Consider the following 19,821-nt stretch of genomic DNA (forward strand, 5'->3'; position numbering starts at 1 on the left):
TCCAGGGATATTTAATGGACATGTACCTTTTAAATATATTTTATTCCAAATAATACCGAAAATTCCACAAACTTATAAAACACACTCCGAAGTACTCATAGAATTTACAGTGCAGAAGGAGGCCATTCGGCCCATCGAGTCTGCACCGGCTCTTGGAAAGAGCACCCGACCCAAGGTCAACACCTCCACCCTATCCCCATAACCCAGCAACCCCACCCAACACTAAGGGCAATTTTGGACACTTTTGGACAATTTTGGAGTTCTTCGCCTCCTCCGGCGTATTAAAAAATATTCTTTGTTCTTGAACATGACCCTTAGATTTGCCGGGTACAGTACCCTGAACCGTAATTTACCCCGAAAGAGCACCACCTTGGCCTTATTGAAGCCACTCGATGTTTGGCCAGGTCAATCCCATGTCCTGGTTTATGCGTATGGAGTGATCCTATTGTCCTGCTTGGACTTCACACACCCCCGAATCCGTACCTCCTCCAAGTACTTATGCAACCGAATGATTACCGCCCGTGGCAGTTTACCGCCCAGCTCTCAGTTTCTGACGTAATGACCAGTGTGCCCGATCCATCTCTGGGGGCTTCTCAAAAAAACCCTCCCCAACCAGCTTCCTGACCATCTTCGCCACATAATCGGTGGCGTTCGTTTCTTTGACTGCCTCCCGGCAGTCCAACCATCCTTCGATTTTGACGCTTGGATCGATTCTCCTGTCGTCCACCCTGGCCTTCAAAATTTTGTGCGCCTCCTCCAGCATTGTAATCTCTGCCTCCAGAGACATGATCCGGTTGCCGTGATCCGAGATTGCCCTCTCCACCTCCAGAATCGTCACGCCCTGTAACTCCACCCCATCCAACGCTCCGCTAGGAGGAGCTACCTTAATCACCCTGGGCAGGTCCTCCCGCATCTCCTGCCGGTGCTTCATGAAGTCCCACATATAAGTCGAGCAGAGGAAGTGAGGAATTCAAAAGTTGCAAAATCGTACATACATTGTGCTGTGAAAATTTAGATTTTGAACTGAAGAATTGGGACATTTTGGTGTCCAAGGCATCGCGCAGTCAGTGACACCCATGGCTGAGGGTCTCGGCAGAGTGTCCTACTCTCTGGTGGATGTTACCCAGTACCAGGTGACCTTGATGAGGTTCTGCAGGTCATGTCCCGCTCTGAGATGGGCATGGCCGAGGCACTGCGGAGCTTGTCGCAGGTGGATATTGCCGAGGCGCTGCAGAGCATGGCCCAATCACTGAGGAGCATCACTGAGGATGTTGACATAATGGTGCAGACTGGCAGAGCAAGATGATGCAGGGGCAACGGGGGTTCGAACCAGCTGCCCCTCCGCCCAAGATGAGCCCCAGGCCCCTATGGGCACCGGCCGGAAGGAGGTGGTGCTGGATGCCAACCTGAACCCGACCCATGGAGTGGCGACGGTAGCCACCAGCTCCCCCGAGTTCCACCCCTCTGATGAAGCCATGTGTGGTAAACCACTGTGTTCCTATATTAAGGGTTGTACGGTAGAACCTGCACTACAGGTTCACCTGGGCCCCTGCATGCTAGCTCCGCCCAGGAGCCGGGTTATAAATATGCGTGGCCTCCAGCTCGCAGCCATTTCGTCAGCTGCTGTAGGAGGCCACACTTCTGATACTAATAAAGCCTCAGTTTGAATTCAACTTCATCTCCAGCCAAATTGATCGTGCCTCAATTTATTAGTATCTGATTCAGAAGATGGACCTCCGGACTAAACCAGATCGACTGCAGCTGGATCCACACGCAAGCGATGCCAGAAAGGGCTTCCAGCACTGGCTAGCTTGTTTTGAAGCGTATATCAACGTGGCGCGGACCCCTGTTCCAGAGGCTCAGAAGATTCAAATTTTGTACTCCAGACTCAGCTCTAAAGTCTTCCCGCTGATCCAGGATGCGCCCAATTATGCTGATGCTATGACTCGACTCAAAGCAAATTATGAGCAGAAGACAAACACGCTCTTCGCCAGACACGCGCTCGCAACGCGTACTCAACTACCTGGTGAGTCAATCGAGGACTTCTGGATGGCCCTGATCCCATTAGTGCGGGACTGTGACTGCCAGGACGTTACAGCTAAGGAGCACTGTTGCTAACTTTTGGTTGGTTCAATTGGCTCTGTTCTATAACCTTTGCTCTCGAGTCGCCAGGTATCTTTATGATACCGCCACGAAGTTCAAGTAATGATCAATAACTCAAGACACCAATTAGTAAGATTCAAATCAAAGCACATTTATTATACACAGTAATCACTACTCATGCATAAATTCTACTTCTAAGCTATTTCTATCACTAACAGGCCTATACTTAGCTTCGGACTGGCCCAGCAGGTCAGGGGAACAAATGGCCTTTCGTTCGGGTTCTGAGTCTGCGGGATTCAAAGTTGGTACGGACTGGTAGCTAGGAGTGCCTATCTCGTAGCGAGCGTTGACTTAAGACTTACTGGCTCTTGGTGGCAGTTGAACCGGTCACTGTCGAGGGTTGGTTCGCGTTGCTGAGTGACCCGGTCAAGAAGAACGATTTGAACTTGGGGGCTTAACTTTATAGACCCCAGGGGCTTCCCGCCTTTCGGGGCGGACCCTGTACCTGGTTCTAGGTGATTGGAATTTGTTCCAATCGCTTGGTTTGATTTCTCCAATACTGGAGCAGTTCCCTGATCGATGGGCGTTCTTGAGGTGTCCGTTAACCTCTTTTGTGTTGGCTCCTGCTGGCGCCGGGGAGTCTGGCTTGGCTTTGTTTATCCCAAATGTTTCGATTGTTCCCGGGGATTGCTCATTAGTATGTAGATGACTGCTACATTATTATGCCGATGGTCGCTGGTATTGATGCTGTCTGGGGTTTTGCAGAGTTTAATACACAGTAACTTGCACCTGCTGGTTTCTGCCTGTGTTGGCTGAATTTCCCTTCAGCCTTTGCTGTTCTCCATTTTAAATCGGGACTTGGCCAACTCAGGTGGCTACAGCACTCAGATCTCCTTATGAGGGACGCTTTTGTAACTGGGATTGGGTCCAATGTTAACAGGCAGCGGCTCCTAGAAGGGGCCACGCGTGACCTCGCAGAGACTAAAACACTAGCGCTTTCCATGACGGTCGCCCTGCGCAATGTACAGTCCTACGCCCCCAACTGCACAGCTCACTCCTCCTACGCTTCATGGGCCCCACAGGCAGCCGCTCCAGCGGGGGCGCTACCCACCCAATACGCCTGCGCTACGTGCCAGCCAGTGATCTCCGGGGGGCCCCGATGCTTTTTTTGCGGCCAACAAAGACACCCCCGCCAACGCTGCCCGGCCCGCGCTGCCCTTTGTAAGGCCTGTGGGAAGAAGGGCCACTACGCAGCGGTGTGCCAGGCCCGCTCAGCGGCAGTGGTCGCCCCACCCCCCCGGTCACGGACAATGGGCGCCGCTATCCTCCCCTCCTCCCCAGGCCATATGCGAGCAATGGGCGCCGCCCTCTTCTCCCCCGCACAACACGTGCGTTTCATGGACGCCGCCATCGTGCTCCACCCCCGCAACGTGCGTTCCATGGGCGCCGCCATTTTGTGATCCCCAGGACCTCCGGGCGGCGCCATCTTGTCCACACCGCTGCACATGGAGACCAACGGCGTTTTAGGACCCCAACTCAGCGGCCGCCTCACTACCCGACGATCAACCACGACGCGCATCCATGGCAATCGACCAGTCCCGACCACATACTCTGACCAGTGCATCCATGAGCGTGAAAGTCAACGGCCATGTGACCTCCTGCCTACTGGACTCCGGGAGCACCGAGAGCTTTGTAAATCCAAATACGGTAAGGCGCCGCTCCCTTAAGGTACACCCTACCAATCAAAGAATCTCCCTGGCCTCCGAATCCCATCGCGTAGCGATCCGGGGGTACTGCTCGGTCACGCTCACAGTCCAAGGCGTAGAGTTCCACGGTTTTCGTCTCTACGTCCTCCCTAACTTCTGCGCTGCACTTATCCTTGGCCTGGATTTTCAGTGCAACCTCCAGATCCTGACCCTTAAATTCGGCAGACCCTTACTACCCCTCACTGTGCGCGGCCTTGCGACCCTAAAGGTCGATCCTCCTTCCCTCTTTGCCAATCTAACTCCAGATTGCAAACCCGTCGCCGCCAGGAGCAGACGGTGCAGCACCCAGGATAAGGCCTTCATCAGGTCCGAGGTCCAGCGGTTGCGTCGGGAGGGAGTCATCGAGGCCAGCAACAGCCCCTGGAGAGCTCAAGTGGTAGTGGTTAAGTCTGGGGAGAAAAAACGAATGGTCGTGGACTACAGCCAGACCATCAACAGATACACGCAGCTCGACGCGTACGCCCTCCCACGCATATCTGACATGGTTAACCAGATTGCGCAGTACCGGGTCTTCTCAACGGTGGACCTGAAATCCGCCTACCACCAGCTCCCCATCCGTAACTCGGACCAGCCATACACCACCTTCGAGGCAGACGGCCGACTATATCACTTCCTTAGGGTCCCCTTCGGCGTCACCAATGGGGTTTCGGTCTTCCAAAGGAAGATGGACCGAATGGTCGACCGGTACGGCTTGCGGGCCACGTTTCCGTACCTAGACAATGTGACCATCTGCGGCCATGATCAGCAGGACCACGACGCCAACCTCGCTAAATTTCTCCGCACCGCCACGCTCCTCAACCTCACGAATAACAAGGAGAAGTGTGTGTTCCGTACAAACTGCTTAGCCATCCTCGGCTACGTGGTCCAGAACAGAGTTCTGGGGCCCGATCCCGACTGCATGTGCCCCCTCATGGAGTTTCCCCTCTCCCAATGCCCCAAGGCCCTCAAACGCTGCCTGGGGTTTTTCTCGTATTACGCTCAGTGGGTCCCAAACTATGCGGACAAGGCCCACCCACTCATACAGTCCACTCATTTCCCCCTGACGGCCGAGGCCCAACGGATCAGAGCTGATATTGCCAAAGCTGGAATGCACGCTGTAGCTGAAACACTTCCTTTCCAAGTAGAAAGTGACGCATCAGACGTCGCCCTTGCCACCACCCTCAACCAGACAGGCAGGCCCGTGGCATTCTTTTCCCGCACCCTCCATGCCTCCGAAATCTGGCACTCATCCATCGAAAAGGAGGCCCAGGCTATCGTTGAGGCTGTGAGACATTGGAGGCATTACCTGGCCGGCAGGAGATTCACTCTCCTCACTGACCAACGGTCGGTAGCCTTCATGTTCAACAACACACAGCGGGGCAAGATCAAAAATGATAAAATCTTGCGGTGGAGAATCAAGCTCTCCACCTATAACTGCGAGATGAAGTATCGCCCTGGCAAACTCAACGAGCCTCCAGACGCCCTATCCCAAGGTACATGTGCCAGCGCACAGGTAGACCAACTCCGGCCCTGCACGACAGCCTTTGTCACCCAGGGGTCACTCGGTTGTACCACTTCATTGAGGCACAAAATTTGCCCTACTCCGTCGAGGAAGTAAGGACGATCACCAGGGACTGCCAGGTCTGTGCGGAGTGCAAGCCGCACTTTTAACGGCCAGACCGCGCGCACCTGGTGAAGGCCTCCCGCCCCTTTGAACGCCTCAGCGTGGATTTCAAAGGCCCCCTCCCCTCCTCCGATCGACACACATTTCCTCAGTGTGATCGATGAATACTCCCGTTTTCCCTTCGCCATCCCATGCCCTGACATGACGTCTGCCACCGTCATTAAAGCCCTTAATTCTATCTTCACTCTGTTCGGCTTCCCTGCCTACATCCACTGTGACAGGGGATCCTCATTCATAAGTGATGAGCGACATCAGTTCCTGCTCAGCAGGGGTATCGCCTCCAGCAGAACGACGAGCTACAATCCCCGGGGAAACGGACAGGTAGAAAGGGAGAATGGGACGGTATGGAGGGCCGTCCAGCTGGCCCTACGGTCCAGAAATCTCCCGGCCTCCCGCTGGCAAGAGGTCCTCCCTGATGCACTACATTCCATTCGCTCATTACTCTGCACTGCCACTAACAGTGCACCGCACAAATGTCTTTTTGCCTTCCCCAGGAAGTCCACATCTGGGGTATCGCTCCCAACGTGGCTCACAAGGCGGATCCGTTGGTGGAAAGGGTGCACCTGCTCCACACAAACCTACAGTACGCCTACGTGGTGTTCCCCGACGGCCGCCAGGATACCATCTCCCTCAGACCTGGCACCAGCAGGTTCCACCCCCACAACAACCCCGCCGCTCCCGGCGCCACCCTCCCCTCCCCACCGCCCCCATCACCCTCCCTAGGACTGTCCGTCCTCCCTTTGCCCACCCCAGTTGATGAAGAGGATTTCGGCACGCTCCCGGAGTCAACTTCGACCATGACAGCACCAACATCGCCGTCACCGCTTCGTCGATCTCAAAGAACGATCAAGGAGCCGGACCGGCTGAACCTCTGACCGGCCCGCCGGATGACCAGAGACATTTTTTTTTTTAACTGTTCTGTAAATATTAAAGACTGCTAATTGTATATAGTTATCCACCATCCCTGCCGGACTCACTTTTAACAGGGGGTGAATGTGGTAAACCACTGTGTCCTTATATTAAGGGTTGTACATTAGGACCTTCACTACAGGTTCACCTGGGCCCCTGTATGCTAGCTCCGCCCAGGAGCCGGGTTATAAATATGTGTGGCCTCCAGTTAGCAGCCATTTCGCCAGCTGCTGTAGGAGGCCACACTTCTGATACTAATAAAGCCTCAGTTTGAATTCAACTTCGTCTCCAGCCAAATTGATTGTGCCTTACCATGTCTCACAGTCAGCACCCAGAACAGGGCGGTCTGGCTTTGCATGTGCCACTGACAAGTGTGCCGAGGCCCTCTGGCCCCAGAGGACGCCCACGAGGGGCATCGAAAGCAATGGAGGAGATGAGCAGCTGGCTGCCTCCACCTCTGATGTGCATCTTGGGGACACACCCAGAGCTAGCGGTAGAGCTAAGAAGGCAAAACACATCGAAAATCACTTGAGGGCACCAGGGAAGGGGGGTAGGTGGGGGATGGGGGGTGGCACCATTGGGAGAGTGGGGAATTGCAAAGCACAATAAACACCCATGACCACAACCAGTATTTTTAAAAAAATATTTTTATAATCTTTATTGTGACAAGTAGGCATACATTAACACTGCAATGAAGTTCCTGTGAAAAGCCCCTAGTCGCCACAGTCCAGTGCCTGTTCAGATACACTGAGGGAGAATTCAGAATGTCCAAATTGCCTAACAGCATGTCATTCGGGACTTGTGGGAGAAAACCGGAGCACCCGGAGGAAACCCACGCAGACACTGGGATAACGTGCAGACTCCACAAAGCCAGTGACCCAAGCCGGGAATTGAACCTGGGACCCTGGCGCTGTGAAGCAACAGTACTAACCACTGTGCTACCGTACCAACCATATGTATGATGCCTCTGTCATTTTCTTTCGCAATGTGGCCCAACCTCCGAACCCTTGGTCCATCTCTCCAGGCATCTCCCCCTTCCTGTAGCACTCACCCACCCTACGGCCATGCACATGTCCCCGGAGCTGTGTCCCATCCCCTGGGTGTTCAGATGTTTGCTGCTGCGTGTGTGGTGTTGCCTCCCGCAGTGTTCAGGCACAGTGTCCAGGCACAGCTTCCACCTCCAAGCGAACCATCAAACAACCTCCTCAAGACGAACTTGATCCTTGCCAACCTCAGGAATTCCGACAGGTCACTGACCCAAACTCCCGCACTCAGCGGCTCCGAGTCCCTCCACCCAAGCAAAATCCGTCTCAAGGCTAGCAGGGAGGCAAAAGCCAAGACATCGGTCTCTCCCGCCCCCTGGACTCGCGGGTCTTCCGGCACCCCAAATATCACTACCCCTGGGCTCAGGACCACCGTCACTCTCATACCTCAAACATTACGCCCACAAACCCCTGCCAGCACCCCTTCAATTTTGGACACACCCAAAACATGTGGACATGGTTTGCAGGACTCCCTGCGCACTGCCCACACCAATCCTCTACTCCCTCCAAGAACCTACTCATCCTAGTCACTGCCATATGTGCCCTGTGGACCACCTTAAACTGGATAAGACTGAGCCTTGCAGGGCGGCACGGCGGCTAGTGGTTAGCACTGCTGCCTCACTGCGCCAAGGACCCCGGTTTGATCCCAGTCTCAGGTCACTGCAGACATTCTCCCCGTGTCTGCGTGGGTCTCACATCCACAACCCAAAGATGTGCAGGGTAGGTGGATTGACCACGCTAAATTGCCACTTTATTGGAAATATTTTTTTAAAAGACTGAGCCTTGCACACGACTAGGACGCATTCACCCTCCACAGGGCCTCCTCCCGGCCTCCACCTCCCACTTACGCTTCATGTCCCCCCCCATCGGGGCCCCGTCCCAATCCACCAGCTCCTTATAGACCTCAGATGCCTTCACCTCCCCTCCCCCCCTCCCTCGACAATACCTTATCTTGCAGCCCCAAGGGCGGCAACCTGGGATTCATTATATTCGGCAACACCAACCCTCCCCCTCTTCGCCCCCACTTCAAGAAAACCCCCTTGACTCGTGGGGTATACCCCACCCACACAAACCCTGAGATCAACACATTGACCCTTTTTAAAGAATGACTTCGGAACGAAGACTGGGAGGTTCTGAAATATAAACGGACACCTTGACAGCACCATCATCTTCATTGTCTGCACCCATCCCGCCAACAACAATGGCAACTGCCCGTAGTGTTGGGTGGGTTTACTGGGTTATGGGGATAGGGTGGAGGTGTGGGCTTGGGTAGGGTGCTCTTTCCAAGAGCTGGTGCAGACTCGATGGGTCGAATGGACTCCTTCTGCACTGTAAATTCTATGAAATCTATGAAACCCATCCCACCTCTTAAAATCCCCCTTCATCTGCTCCACCAACCAAGCCAAATTTAACTTATGCAGCCACGCCACCTGGATGCCCAAGTACCTGGAACTCGCCCCCACCACCTTGAACGGCAGCTCCCCAACCTCCTCTTCTGCCCCCTGGTCTCTATCGGGAGCACCTCGCTCTTTCCCATGTTCAGCTTGTACCTGGAGAACCGACCAAAATCCCCATAATACTGCCAAGGTCTCCCAATGGGTCTGAAATATATAACACCAGGTCATCTACATACAGCGAAACCCTGTGTTCACTCCCTCACACATCCCTTTCCAACCTCTTGACGCTCTAAGCCCCATAGCTAATGGCTCTATAGCCATGGCAAAAAACAACAGGAAGAGCGGGCACCCCTGCTTTGTCCCAAAATATCCCAAAGTCATCCGTTTCATCCGCACACTTGCAGCCGGTGCCTTAGACAGCAACCAGACCCAGCCCACAAACCCCTGCCCAAACCCAAACTGTCCGAACACCTCCCACAGATATTCCCATTCCACCCGGTCGGAAGCCTTCTCTGAATCCATTGCCACTGCCACTTCCACTTCCTGCCCCTCCGGGGGCATCATAATCACGTTAAGCAATCTCACATTTGCCGTCAACTGCCTCCCCTTCACAAACCCCGTTTGGTCCTCATCGTATCACCCCTGGATCGCAGTCCTCGATTTGAGAAGCCAACAATTTCACCAACAACTTAACAACCACATTTAGCCACAATATCGGACGGTAGGATCCACACTGCTCCAGATCCTTATCTTTCTTCAGTACGAGGGAGATGGACGCCTGCAATACTATTGCCGCTCCTCTCTCCATAGCCTCTTTATGTGCCCTCACCAGCAGCGTCCCCAGATTCCCCCCCCCAAAAAATGTTTTAGAAAACTCCACCGGACACCCATCCGGGCCTGGGGCCTTCCCTGCCTGCATTGCCCCCATGCTCTCCATCACCTCCCTCATCCCAATGGGGGCCCCCAATCCTTGCACCAGCTCCTTGTCAGCACACCCCTCCCCCAAACCAAACAAAAACCCCATCCCCCTCTGCACCAACCACCTGACCACCCACCACTAACTCCCGTTAACTAGCCCGCCCAGCTCGCTTGACAGCCCCCACCCAAGGTCACAACTTCCTACTCCCCTCCCCATCAGCACACCCTCAGGAAACGGAACAGAAAAAGGTGCACTCGACCTTAATACTCCCCAAGCACCCCGCCACCAAGCCCAACAAAACATCTCGACAGAGAAAAAACTCGCCAAAACACCAAAAGGAAACACCTCACAGCTCCTCCAAGGTTCAATGTCCTCCTTCTCCTGCCAGTCCATCATCTCTCAAAAATTCCATCGCCTCCTCTGGCATACCAAAATAGTATTCTTTGATTCTGGAAAGTCATCCCGGATACAGCACTCCAAACATCAACCCCTTCTTGAAGACGGCAGCTTTGACTCATTTAAACCTGGCCCGCCTCTTCGCCAGCTCTGCACCCAGGTCCTGGTACACCCGCAGCTCATTCCTCTCCCAGGTGCACTTCCCCATCTGCCTCGGTCACCGAAGAATCTCTCTTTGTCCAAGAAACGGTGCAACCGCACCGCCATTACCCTTGGTGGCTCACCCGCCTGCGGCCTCCTTATCAGTGCCCTGTGCGCTCAGTCGGCCTCCAGGGAACCAGTCAAAGGCCCCCTCCCCAATCAGCTTTTCCAACATCTTGGCAGCATACGCACCAGCCTCCGCTCCTTCAGGGCCTTCAGGCATCCCCACAATCTGCAGGTTTTGCCTCCTGGATCCGTTCTCCAGATCCTCCACCTTCTCCTTCAGCCTCTTTTGGGTCTCCCGCATTACCTCCATCGCAGCCGCCAACAAGGCAAACTGCTCCTCGTGCCCCTCCACCGTCTCCTCCACTTTCTGGATTGCCTGGCCGTGGAAATCCAGCCTCTGCTCCATGTGGTCAATCCCTACTTTGAGCGGCTCTACCACCTTGGCTACGTCCTCCAGGACTTCCCTTCTCTGCTGGCTGAACTTCTCATTTAAGAAGTCCACCAGCTGCTCCATTGACCACTGAGCGGGCAGAACAGGCCCTTTGCCCTCCGCCATCTTGTCTTGTGGCGCACGAAGATTCACCTGCTCCTCCAGCTCCCTTCTTCTCGACTCATCCTAGCCGTGGATCCATCCACCAGACACACCAGAGGAGGTCACACTTTCTCCTGGCACTGCTACACTATTTTCCATCCAAAACCCACGAGCGGGGAAAGGAACAAAAAAATCCACCTTGAGCGGGAGTTACCAAATCTCTGACCGCTCACTCCATGGCCGCCAAGCACTGGGGTAGCAAGCCTAGCGTCCCGGGCTCTTGGCTTATGAACAAAGATGACTACTCAACTGCTTAGCTCCCTTCAGCAGCCCTTCCACTGGTTCACATTTTTCTTTTTTTTAATATAAACTTAAGAGTATCCAATTTTTTCCAAGTAAGGGGCAATTTAGCGTGGCCAATCCACCTAACCTGCACAACATTGGGTTGTGGGGGTGAAACCCACGCAGACACACAGAGAATGTGCAAACTCCACACAGACAGTGACCCGGGACTGAGATCAAATCCAGGTCCTCGGCGCCGTAGGCAGCAGTGCTAACCACTGCGCCACCTTGCCGCCCTTGGTTCACATTTTTCAAAAGGAGTACTAATCGGTGCCAGGGTGACCACTTGCTGGGGAGGCCGCTGAATGACGGGAGGCCGTTGGATATGGGGTGGCTCCCGTTAATTATATATAAATAGGGCTTAAGTGATGATAATTGGTTTCTCGCCACGCTACGGCGAGATCCTGATTTCGCTTACGGGAGCCTGCCGGTTGCATCGCAAGCTGTTTGGCGCCTGACACGATTCTCGTTTTCGGCCTCTCCCGCTATTCACCAAACTCATTTTGCTCGAGTGAGAGCGCAATGAGGCCAGAGAATTGTGCCCATTGATTCAGGCCGATGACCTTTCGTTAGACCATTTGAAAACCTGATCTGAGCAGCCATATATTGGGTCCCATGATGGTGCTCTTATTGTCATCTATCCATTTTGATCTTCGCCCTGCTGGAGGTCCCTGATGGATCAGAAGTCAGAATTTGGCCCCCTCATTGCTGTTACTTGTGTTTGATTGCTGGCCAAGGAATTTAATCATTGGCTCAGTTGGTAGTACTCTCATCTCTGACTTGGAAGGTTGTGGGTCCAGCACCCACTCAGTCCAGGTTCACCATTCATTTTCAGAGAGTGCTGCACTGTCAGTGCTTGGAGGTGAAACATTAAATCAAGATCCTATCTGCTCTATATTTACATGTAAAAGATCCCATGGCACTATTTCAAATGGAAACAGGGGATTTTCCTGTGGTGTCTTGGCTAGTTGCATTTAACCTACACCTGAAACAGATGATCTGATGATTATCACATTGCTTTTTTTCACAAATTAGCAGCTCTGTTACATTGCAACAGATACTCCTTTGGCTGGGAGTGGCTCTGAGACATGCTAAAGATGTCAGGTAAACTCCACACTTTCACAGGTTTATGAGTGTGCTGCCTGAGTAAAGTAGCTGGATATCTGTCTGCTATGGAAGTCGTAACGGTGCTTTGGCAGTGTTTGATGTCTCTGGTTGAGATGGAGAGAAAGTGAGCAACACAAGGTGAACCCACAGCAGGACATTCTCAGATGGACATTAATTCTGGACCTGCCACTGTCTCCACAGATCAAACCAGGAAATTCAGACGTATGCCATCGCGCTGATCAATGCTCTATTCCTGAAAGCACCGGAGGACCGTAGGCAGGTTAGTCTTCTGTCTCTCTGCGTCACTGTCCGTCTGGATGTCTCTTTTTCCACACTACGATCTCTTCAGATCCCTTTGGCAGCTTGCTCAATCCTGTACTGTCATCGGCTTAAAACATCCTCCATTAGAGTTGCTTTGTTGAATGTCATTAAACCGTATTCTTACTAACAGGGTCCACTGTGCTGCTTACTGCCGACTATAACCACCCTCCATTCATGGCTGCTCTCTGCTTTTTTTGTCAACTTTCCTCTCACCAACAGGAGCAACTTGCATTGATCTCACCCCCCCCCCTAAAATGTGGTACTCTTTACAAGAGTTTATTAAGACAAATTAACATCGAGCAAGACAAAGAGCCATTAGGAAAGGTGACTAAATCTTGCTGTAAAATGTTTTTTTAAATATTTTTATTCAAGGCATTTAACAAATATACACAGAATATCAGAAGAACACATGAACCCAATAAACAACCAGAACCTTCCAACACCCCTGACAACAACAACCCCCTTACCCACCCACCCCCCCAAAAAAAAAACCTTCCCCTTGCTAACCCCTCAATCCTCCTTGAAGAAATCGATGAATGGTTTCCACCTCCAAGTGAACGCCTTTACTGACCCCCCACAAAGCAAACCTAACCTTCTCCAACCTCAGGAATTCTGCCAGGTCACTCACCCACACCCCTACTTTCGGTGGCTCTGAGTTCTGCCAACACAACAAAATCCTATCTCTGGGCTATCAGGGAGGTAAAGGCCAATACATCAGCCTGCTCAAAGATGTTTTGAAGGAGCATTTAAAAAGGAGGAAAGAGCAAGTGTGAGTGAAGAGGTTTAAGGAGTAAATTTTTGAGCTTAGTACCCAGGCACTTTCCTCTGTCAAAAATAAAGGGGGAGGAAGCGGGAAATCCTCAAGAGAGAAGAATTGGAGTGATGCCAAGGTCTTGGTGGGTTGGAGGAGGTTCGAAACTCCAATTTGCTGGGTTACAGTTCCCGCCTGCATACAGCTCTCTTCTTCCCCCCCCCCCCCCCCCCCTCCTCCTCCTCACCTTGGAGGCAAGATGAACATCAATGGACTGTTCCACCCGGAGAAATTGCAGCTCAGCCCAATTCTATCCTTCGCTGGACATTCGCGTCCATCCCTTCTCACCAACAAAACTCATTGGATAGTGAACAGAATCTTTGCTGCAATTCCCTTCCCCTTACTCGATCAAAGGTGCTGAGGCCAACTGTAGCCCATGTATCACTCGCCTTGCTGAGATCAGCGAAGCCTGGTCCTGGTTCGGATTCATATTATAATGAGTCCTCTATATAACCAGTAACATCATTCTTGATTCCACCATCCAAGTGCAAACCAAGCTGGATGTACCTCCTGTTATACACCAACATGATGTGGATATGTATCCCCGTTCCCTCCTTGCTAGGTCTCAATCCTGGAACTCCATACATAACAGTTTTGCAACTGTACCTTCTGAAAGAGCCTTGTACCTTCCCCCAATGTTTTTCAAATTTTAAGTTTTAAACTAATTATTCACTTCTGCTTTAGAATCCACGTTGGACTGATTTTGGAAGGATTTAAGCGCCCTCTGGATATATATATATAAAATAAAAGTCCAGCAATCTTATCTTCTCTTTCTTTTGATTATCTTAAAATTTAATCACTACCATTCCTGTTTTATTCCCCACCAATTTAGTTTATCCAATCCTTTATTATTTTGAACGCCTTTACCAGATTCCCTATTGACCTTCTCTACTCCAATCGAAGCAGCCCCTTTTTTTATCCCTTGCAGATAAAGTCTCATCCTTGGTATCATCTTGGTGATTTTTTTCTCTACCCACTCCATGGCTTTAATATTCTTTTTTAAAAAATAAATTTAGAGTACCCAATTATTTTTTCCAATTAAGGGACAATTTAGCGTGGCCAATCCACCTGGCCTGCACATCTTTGGGTTGTGGGGGTGAAACCCACACAAACACGGGGAGAATGTGCAAACTCCACACGGACAGTGACCCGGGGCCGGGATCGAACCTGGGACCTTGGTGCCGTGAGGCAGCAGTACTAACCACTGCACCACCATGCTGCCCTTCATGGCTTTAATATTTTTCCTAAATGTTAGTTACGGAAAATATGAGGATGTGGGAGAATGTAGAATTGTACTTCACCTTACTGTCCCCCACTGATTCCGAGTGACAATTCTCCCAGCGAGCTGTGTCGAGTTTTTGACATTAAGCACCTCCCGGCTAGGGATTTGGATTTTCATCCCCATGAAACTATAATGGATGCATGCACATGATCCTTTCCACCACCTCTCCCACACACCCCTTTGCCTCTATTATGCTCTCTCCTGTCTCATACTAACCGCTTATCTCTTCTTGTTGCTACTCTTAACTCATGCTCTGTGGATACGGCCGGTTGATGTGACGCTATTGCTTTGGTCTCTGCTGTAACCGACAGTCTGTCCTTGCCTCCTCCTCAGAAGGGGAGGAATCTGGTCGCGATCTGCCTTTGACAGTAAGTAATGATTAATGCCAGTCATTTCAAAGGCTTCAGTGCCAGAGCAGGCCGTAATGGAACACTGGTTATCTTTCTTCCTCGAGCTTCATCTGCACGTCGAAAATGTCTTTGTGATATTGTGGCTAGTTGCTGCTGTATGTGGTTGTCTACTCTCATCTCCTTTGTTAAGCTGCAACTGGTCTTGGAGCCAGTTTGTTAGTTCTCATTCAGCCAATGACACTGATTTCTACAGCTGTTATCATGCTTTGGGATTAAGATAGGGTTCTGACTCTCTGGCATTGTAGATAGCTTTTTAAACTTTCAACTTTCACCACCACACAGCTTTCTCATTTAATCCTATTTCCAAAGCCGTCTGCATTTCCTTTACCTTTCAGAGTTTTCATCCCTAGAACCCAGCGTGTCAGCCAAGATTGCTACTGCCCAATGTTCTTCTGAAAATGTTAACAAAACATTGCTGGTCTTATTAGGTAATAGGCACAAGAGAATAGGTGGAAATTACAACAACCAGTACTTCTTATAGAGCCTTTTAATGCAATAAAATATTCCACGGAAGGAAATCATAGAATCCCTACAATGCAGACGGAGGCCATTCAGTCTGTTGAGTCTACACTGACCACCTGATAGAGCACCCTACCCAGGCCTCCACCCTATACCCTGCAGCCCCACCTAACCCACACATCCCTGGACACTAAGGGGCAATTTAACTGGAACATCTTTGGACTGGAAAAATCGGTTTAAAAATGTCAAAACCCAGTAATAATCAATTGTACTGGCACCAGTCACATTGGAGTTGCATTTTAAGATGTTACAAGACCAGTTCGGACAAGTTTTTTTTTTTTTTTTACTGGAACCCTTCATTCCCAAGTTCTCCAGGTTCTACCTTTTAGAAACCAGTTACATAACAGAGATACCTAGACAGGTAGTTAAAATGGTAAGTTTTCAGGAACATCTTAATTAAGGAATGAGAGACGGAGAGGTTTCAGAAGGGAATTCCAGAACTTCGGACTTGAGTAGCTGAAGACACGGCTGCCAATGGTGGAGCGGTTTAAAATCCTGGGGTGGACTAAATGCCAGAATTGGAAGAGGTTACAGAGCTAGGGAGAGGAGAGGCCATGCAGAGATTTTAAACTAGAGAGTGAGAATTTTAAATCTATATCAGTCCTGGACCATCAGCATCAGGGTGATGAGTGAATGTGACTTGGTGCGAGTTAGTGTGTAGACAGCATAACTTTGGAGGCGTGAAACTAAATGGGTGCTTCAAAACTGCTTGCAGACTAACTGGGAAGCCATGCTCTGCTCAGGACATGTGGCAGTGGCCATTGATCAGTTATATTCTCTCAAAAGTGTCATGGGAAGCAAAAGGACAGAAATGAAAAGATGGCGTCGTTTTCCATTTCCAGGTTTGAGGGAGATTTCTCGAAGCCTTTCAAAATTGTCAGAGTTTTGATGGAACAGCTGTAAAGAAGCTGTTTACACTTGAGTCATCTGGGAGATGAGCATTTTCGGACGCAGTGAGTTACTGTGATCGGGAAAGGGTCTGCAAGCTGAAAGGGTGATGATGCAAGCAGATTTGGTAGTAATTTTCAAATTAGAATTGCATCAACAGTTGAAAGGGAAACATTTCCCTGGCATGGGGAAAGGGCAGGGGGGAGGAATTATTTGGATTTTTTTAAGGGTGTGATCTATCGGCCTGGCACGAAAACGAGCGGGCCGGTTAGATAGCGGGAGAGGGATACTCAGAGGTTTAGGGAGGCCCTCATTCTCGCCCGCTTATAGGACGTGGCGTCATCCATCATCTCTCCCCGTCTCCCCTTTCCACCCATCGTCTCTCTCTTTTCTCTCCCAACCGCGCCCCCCCCCCAATTGCCCTGTTCCACCCTCCCAGGGACGATAACCCACTGTGAGCTGAGCTCTGGTGCTCCTCAATCTATGCGATAGTCTGACTCCTGTCTGTCTGCTAAGTGCACGCTCACACCCATCACCTGCATGGGTATGCCTTGGGAGGGGGCCCAGGCCGTGTAGCTGCGAGCCTGGGGGAGGAAGGTGCAGGCCGGCCCGCGGTGCGGAGTAACATGACAAAGCCTTCACATGTATTGGATGTAACAAGTTTTAATGTTGTACAATCATGACCCCAACCATCTCTAGCTCCCGATGGTGACTCTCTCTCTCTTCTTCTCCCCACCCCCGTGCTCTCCGGCTAAGACTAGGTGTTTTCCCAGGATGCACATCAGAGGTGGGGGCGATCCTTTGATGCCCTTGGCCGGCGTCCACTAGAGACCTGGGTCCAGAGGGCCCCGGCCGTCTTGGTGGTGGCACATGCCTTGCCGTGCCACCCTGTCCAGCACGCCGTTCACGAGACGTTGTCTGGGGGGATGGACTCGGGAGAGCTGGTTTAAGGAACACTAGGTCAGATGATCAATGAAGTAGGTAATTAAAATTGGGGCCAGTGAGAGGTGCGGAGTCAGTAGCTAGGGAATGAAGTTTGGAACCGGTCTTCAGTTTTCCCAAGAGGCCCGAATTCGATGAGTAGAGATAATTTTGAAGGGTTATGGAACCAGAGGAAGGTTAAAGAGATGGGGAGAGTCGAGGCCTCGGAGGGATTTGAAAACACAGATGAGAATTGTAAAATCAAGACGTTGCTTGACTGAGCAGCATGTATATAAGAAATAAGAGAGGCCTTTTTCTGCACTGGATTGTGGTCCTCTTCTGAGGAGCATTGGAACTGACCACTCTGGCGAACTTCTCCTAAACTTTGTTGGTGCTATGGAGTAACAGGACATTTAGAAAATCATAATATGATGAGGCAGAGTCCACACTTTTTATGGAACAAAAATCATGTTTGACAAATTTATCAGAATGTTTTGAAGCTGTAACAGGGAGGATATGGTATATTTGGATTTTCAGAAGGCTTTTGATAAGATGCCATACAAAAGTTTTTGTAAGTGCTAAGGACTTGTGGTGTTGAAGGGCAAAAAAGCACAGTGAAAATAAACACCACATTCAGGATGGCTGTTACTGGTGGAGTGCAGGAATGTTCAGTGCTGGCCCTCAGCCATTCACAATCTATATTAATGACTTGGATGAAGGGGAGGTCGTGTCTCACTAACTTGATAGTGTTTTTCGAAGAGGTCACAAAGATGATTGATGCAGGTAGGGCAGTGGATGGTGTCTATATGGACTTCCGTAAGACCTTTGACAAGGTCCCTCATGGTAGACTGGTACAAAAGGTGAAGTCACACGGGATCAGGGGTGAGCTGGCAAGATGGATACAGAACTGGCTAGGTCATAGAAGGCAGAGAGTAGCAATGGAAGGGTGCTTTTCTAATTGGAGGGCTGTGACTAGTGGTGTTCCGCATGGATCGGTGCTGGGACCTTTGCTGTTCGTAGTATATATAAATGATTTGGAGGAAAATGTAACTAGTCTGATTAGTAAGTTTGCAGATGACACAAAGGTTGGTGGAATTGCGGATAGCGATGAGGACTGTCAGAGGATACAGCAGGATTTAGATCGTTTGTAGACTTGGGCAGAGAGATGGCAGATGGAGTTTAATCCGGACAAATGTGAGGTAATGCATTTTGGAAAGTCTAATGCAGGTAGGGAATATACAGTGAATGGTAGAACTCTCAAGGGTATTGAAAGTCAAGAGCGATCTAGGTGTACAGGTTCACAGGTCACTGAAAGGGGCAACACAGGTGGAGAAGGTAGTCAAGAAGGCATACGGCATGCCTTCATTGGCCGGGGCATTGAGTATAAGAATTGGCAAGTCATGTTGCAGCTGTGTAGAACCTTAGTTAGGCCACACTTGGAGTATAGTGTTCAATTCTGGTCGCCACACTACCAGAAGGATGTGGAGGCTTTAGAGAGGGTGCAGAAGAGATTTACCAGGATGTTGCCTGGTATGGAGGGCATTAGCTATGAGGAGCGGTTGAATAAACTCGGTTTGTTCTCACTGGAACGACGGAGGTTGAGGGGCGACCTGATAGAGGTCTACAGAATTATGGGGGCATAGACAGAGTGGATAGTCAGAAGCTTTTCCCTAGGGTAGAGGGGTCAATTACTAGGGGGCATAGGTTTAAGGTGCGAGGGGCAAGGCTTAGAGGAGATGTGTGAGGCAAGTTTTTTCCACAGAGGGTAGTGGATGCCTGGAACTCGCTGCCGGAGGAGGTGGTGGAAGCAGGGACGATAGTGACATTTAAGGGGCATCTTGACAAATACATGAATAGGATGGGAATAGAGGTATACAGACCCAGGAAGTGTAGAAGATTTTAGTTTAGACGGGCAGCATAGTCGGCACAGGCTTGGAGGGCCGAAGGGCCTGTTCCTGTGCTGTACTTTTCTTTGTTCTTTAAAGGGGCAACATGTCATGTATCCAAGTTTGTTGACGATACTTTCCCACCTAGATTTCTAAGATGTGAGGTCTGGATTTTTACAGAACCAGGAAGACCCCACAGACATTTTAAAAATTGTAGGAGTGACCTGAATGAAATATTCCCACCCCAATTTTTGACATCCCCGTTTTGTCACAGAGAGAAAGGGGGTGATTCACACCGGCATGGGAGGGATGCGGGCTCGAGGACCTAACAATTTCTAGACCTAATTGGATGAGAACCAAGGGCAAGCCTTACAAATGTCCCCACTCACAGGAGTGTGA

General features: G+C 50.8%; 1 protein-coding gene across 5 annotated transcripts in view; it reads left to right on the plus strand.

Annotated features, from left to right (window-relative positions):
- Positions 1-19,821, plus strand: part of LOC140428279 (engulfment and cell motility protein 2) — a 292,926-nt gene that overhangs the window by 202,864 nt on the left and 70,241 nt on the right. For 3 of the 5 annotated variants that reach the window (XM_072514575.1, XM_072514577.1, XM_072514576.1), the window contains 2 exons: positions 12,586-12,664; positions 15,110-15,166. In XM_072514575.1, the coding sequence (XP_072370676.1) occupies positions 12,586-12,664; positions 15,110-15,166 (136 nt within the window). The remainder of the gene's footprint in view (positions 1-12,585; positions 12,665-15,109; positions 15,167-19,821) is intronic. The other 2 variants (XM_072514578.1, XM_072514579.1) reach the window with 1 other exon arrangement.

Source organism: Scyliorhinus torazame, chromosome 8 (assembly GCF_047496885.1).
Source record: "Scyliorhinus torazame isolate Kashiwa2021f chromosome 8, sScyTor2.1, whole genome shotgun sequence".
In the NCBI taxonomy this organism is placed as follows: Eukaryota; Metazoa; Chordata; class Chondrichthyes; order Carcharhiniformes; family Scyliorhinidae; genus Scyliorhinus; species Scyliorhinus torazame.